Genomic DNA, 4,674 nt, shown 5'->3' on the forward strand with positions numbered 1-4,674 from the left:
AAAAAATTTGGTTAGGCCATGTTAGGTAACAATATATCTAGACTATTCATATGTATGTATGCATATATTAATATATAATTAGCATGATTACATATTAAGAGTATTTGAAAGTTCGACTCCTACCTTGTTTACTTTTCCTCCTTAAAGTTTTGTAAACAATCATAAATATCAAGCAGCTAAAATGTGCCAAAATGGATAAGTGTGGAGAGAGGGTTACACATTTTTTCCCATCATGCATTGTTATAAATTTAAACAAGTGTGATTTACAATATTTTTTGGCGCGTAAGCGGATTTTATAACATCCTCAAAGTTCAGTGAGCAGGTTGTGTGCTGTGTGGCCATGTGTGTTGCCTTTTTGTGTTGGTTGCATTCTTTTGTGAGTCGGGATGATTGTTTGGGTTGGGTCATATAGGTAAATGATTTGCTGTTATTCTTAATGTGGAATGACATTCACTTCCAGCACAATTCATGGTCATCGTCTTGGTTTACTCGCATTGTCCACAAGACGTTGGCAGGTTGGGTCATATAGGTAAATGCTGTGCTGTTACTTCACAATGTTGATATTCTTAATGTGGAATGACATTCACTTCCATCACAATTCATGGTCATCGTCTTGGTTTACTCGCATTGTCCACAAGACGGTGCCAAATTTGCAGCCAACAGATTGTCAGATATATAATATTAATTTGGAAACATCCATGCAGGACGGATTTCTTATTAAACTCATGACGTCTTGCCGGCCAAACTGTAAACACCAGATTGTAGTTTGGACACCCCTGGCGCAATATAGATATATATAATACATCAGTATATATTATATACTGTATATATAATATGTAAATATTATATATGTTATATTTTATATTGCTACTATGGTAATTTTTTTTGTCAAATTAATACCTTATCCTTTCCACCCTTTATAACTGAGCTACTGTGTGGAACAAATACCCTTGTGGATCAATAAAGTTTGTCTAAGTCAACGCTCATAGAGCAATGTTGGCGGTTTTCAAAAGCTTTTTTTTTTAGGATGGATTTACTCCCATTGTTAGCCACCATATTAGCCGATTATTACAAATTGATCTTCTTCCCTTCCATAAGAATTGTGAATGATCGGCAAAATTCCAAAAAAGTGCAGTTCCCCTTTAAAGCAAAGATATGTTTTTTTTTTAAGTTCGAATAAGTAAAATGTGCATGGATAACACTATCCATCCATCTATTTTCTACCGCTTATTTCCTTCGGGGTTGTGGGGGGTGCTGGAGCCTATCTCAGCCACAATCGGCTGGAAGGCGGCGTACACCCTGGACAAGTCACCACCTCATCACAGGGCCAACACAGATAGACAGACAACATTCACACTCACATTCACACACTAGGGCCAATTTAGTGTTGCCAATCAACCTATCCCCAGGTGCATGTCTTTGGAAGTGGGAGGAAGCCACGCAATCACGCGGAGAACATGCAAACTCCAAACAGAAAGATCCCGAGCGCAGGATCGAACCCAGGACCTTAATATTGTGAGGCAGACGTACTAACCCCTCTTTCACCGTGCTGCTGCAAAGATATAGTTACATTAAAAATAAAAGTGCAGATTTTTACTATTTGCGGTTATTAGTAGTTATTTTTGTTTACCGTACAATTGTATTTTGTGACAATCCCCAATAAGTATTGCTAAAAATAACACTTCTTGGTGGCCCAAGACTTTTGCACAGTGCGGCCCACCGTTAATAGAAGCTAAGACTTGTGTGCGTTTTTTTCCCCAGCGCCCCACAAACGTCTCACCAGTTCCGACCTGGACGACTACGAAGTCAACGTGGCCAAATTCCTCACAGATCGTCCACAGCTCAACCACCAGTGAACTTTTTGGGAGGTTTTTCCACACGCACTGAACACACTCTTAGAGGAACTAAAGGGAAACTAGACTGTCCTTGGACCGCTCAACACTGAATCCTCCTCGACTACCTCAGACACACAACAACTCGCCGTGACAACACAAAACTCATATTACCAATTTAAATAAGGTAAGTTATTTATGCCAATATTTTAAGTTACACTAACAAACTTTTTTCTATTTTATAAACAAATGTCAACATATTGTTTGAGCACAGATGTCTCCTTTTTTGAACTGTGGAAAAAGGAATATGCACTACTAATAAATCTTTCTCCTTGGACCTTTCATTGGAGAGACAACAAGAAACAAACAGCTTCCTGTGCTGTGTGAATACTTCTTGAGACAATCTGATTTGAGAAGAATGTTTTTTTTAGGGGTTCTTTTATCGGTAAAGTAAAACTGAATATTTTATTGACACAGTCTAACCCAGGGGTCACCAAGGCGGTGCCCGCGGGCACCAGGTAGCCCGTAAGGACCAGATGAGTCGCCCCCTGGCCTGTTCTAAAAATAGCTCAAATAGCAGCACTTACCAGTGAGCTGCCTCTATTTTTTAAATTGTATATATTTACTAGCGAGCTGGTCTCGCTTTGCTCGACATTTTTAATTCTAAGAGAGACAAAACTCAAATAGAATTTGAAAATCCCAAGAAAATATTTTAAAGACTTGGTCTTCACTTGTTTAAATAAATTCATTAATTTTTTTTACTTTGCTTCTTATAACTTTCAGAAAGACAATTTTAGAGAAAAAATACAACCTTAAAAAAGATTTTAGGATTTTTAAACACATATCCCTTTTTACCTTTTAAATTCCTTCCTCCTCTTTCCTGACAATTTAATTCAATGTTCAAGTGAATTTATTTATTTATTGTAAAGAATAATAAATACATTTTAATTCAATTCTTCATTTTAGCTTCTGTTTTGTCGACGAATACTATTTGTGAAATATTTCTTCAAATTTATGATTAAAATTCAAAAAAATTTCTGGCCAATCTAGAATCACATTTAAATCTTATTTCAAAGTATTTTAAATTTCTTTTAAATTTTGTTCTGGAAAATCTAGAAGAAATATTGATTTGTCTTTGTTAGAAATATAGCTTGGTCCAATTTGTTACATATTCTAACAAAGTGCAGATTGGATTTTAACCTATTTAAAACATGTCATCAACATTTTTAAAAATAATCTTAATCAGGAAAAATTACTAATGATGTTCCATAAATTATTTTTTTATTTTTCAAAAAGATTCGTATTAGATAGTTTTTCTCTTCATTTTTTTCGGTTGAATTTTGAATTTTAAAGAGTCGAAATTGAAGATAAACTATGCTTCAAAATTTAATTTTCATTTTTTTTTCGTGTTTTCTCTTCTTTTAAACCGTTCAATTAAGTGTTTTTTTCATCATTTATTCACTACAAAAAACATTCCGTAAAAGGAAAAGAAAATGTACGACGGAATGACAGACAGAAATACCCATTTTTTATATATATAGATTTATTTATTAAAGGTACATTGAGTAAATTGGTTATTTCTGGCAATTTATTTAAGTGTGTATCAAACTGGTAGCCCTTCGCATTAATCAGTACCCAAGAAGTAGCTCTTAGTTTCAAAAAGGTTGGTGACCCCTGCTCTAAATTATTTGATAAAGTAACAACAAAGTTAGGTGTCAAAAGAAACCAAATGAGGATTTTGCCGCAGGATATCGCAAATAAGGGTGTCCCGATACCGATATTGGAGCTGTGGTATTGCCTGATTGAAAACATACCTTTAATATTATAAAATGTTAATAGTGAAGTTAAGTGAGTTATATTTATATAGCGCTTTTTCTCTAGTGACTCAAAGCGCCTTACATAGTGAAACCCAATATCTAAGTTACATTTAAAGCAGTGTGGGTGGCACTGGGAGCAGGTGGGTAAAATGTCTTGCCCAAGGACACAACGGCAGTGACTAGGAGGGCGGAAGGCGATGGCTGTTTACGACCCCGCGTTCCTTAGAAACAGCTGTTGCCATGTAATCAGGGAAAGTCCAAATAAAAGGCGGAAAATCTTTCGCCAGAGCGTGTTGAGAGACTGCACAAGAGTACAGCCCAGACGTCTCTCCTCAATTGAGCCAAATTTAATTCTGTCTCTGCTTAATTCCTTGCTTCTTGTCTGTTTAATTGATGTCATCAGGGTTTGAACCTGACGGCGAGCAAAGATAATGAAGCCAACAAAACGTTCTGGCGGAAATATTACCATTGGATCCCAAACTACACGTTTAAGATTGGCAATGATAAATGTAGCTGTTAAGAAAAAGTAATATTTTTTTTTTAGTAGGGCTGTCAGAATGAACGAGTTAACTCATGTGATGAATAAAACCGGACGAGCTCTTTTACTTACGTACAAAATGAGTAAGGGGACTCAACAGGTGTGCAGCATGAAGGAACTTTAGATAAAACGGTTGCCAAGTTGTGCGGACAAATGTTGTGCATTTAAGTAAAACCTTTAAAAAGGTTCCTGGATGACATTCTGACAATAAAATGGCGTTTATTAATACAAAAACTGGGGTCTTGAGCATATTTCAATGATGCAAGCGAGTGTGTGATTCTTCGAAATGACATTTGACAGCCCTCATTTTAGTCCAACGAGCAATTTTGACCTTGATTTCAGATATCATTTGTACTTTTAACAGTGTGTTACACTTATTATTGTCCCCAGAGACATGTCAAAATAAAAAACAAACAAAAAAACATAAATGGCGTCAATTCTCTACATTTGAACGTAGCATCCGGGTGGGCAGAATGTGCTCAAATGA

The 4,674-nt window shown here is 36.0% G+C and overlaps 1 protein-coding gene across 2 annotated transcripts in view; it reads left to right on the plus strand.

Annotated features, from left to right (window-relative positions):
* The window catches only part of LOC133542595 (centrosomal protein of 128 kDa-like), a 108,825-nt gene extending 106,733 nt beyond the window's left edge, over window positions 1–2,092 (plus strand). For both annotated transcript variants that reach the window (XM_061886874.1, XM_061886875.1), the window contains one exon: window positions 1,762–2,092. In XM_061886874.1, the coding sequence (XP_061742858.1) occupies window positions 1,762–1,856 (95 nt within the window). In that variant the 3' untranslated portion in view covers window positions 1,857–2,092. The remainder of the gene's footprint in view (window positions 1–1,761) is intronic.
* Window positions 2,093–4,674: the final 2,582 nt, after the last annotated feature.

This window comes from Nerophis ophidion, linkage group LG24 (genome assembly GCF_033978795.1).
Source record: "Nerophis ophidion isolate RoL-2023_Sa linkage group LG24, RoL_Noph_v1.0, whole genome shotgun sequence".
Lineage (NCBI taxonomy): Eukaryota > Metazoa > Chordata > Actinopteri > Syngnathiformes > Syngnathidae > Nerophis > Nerophis ophidion.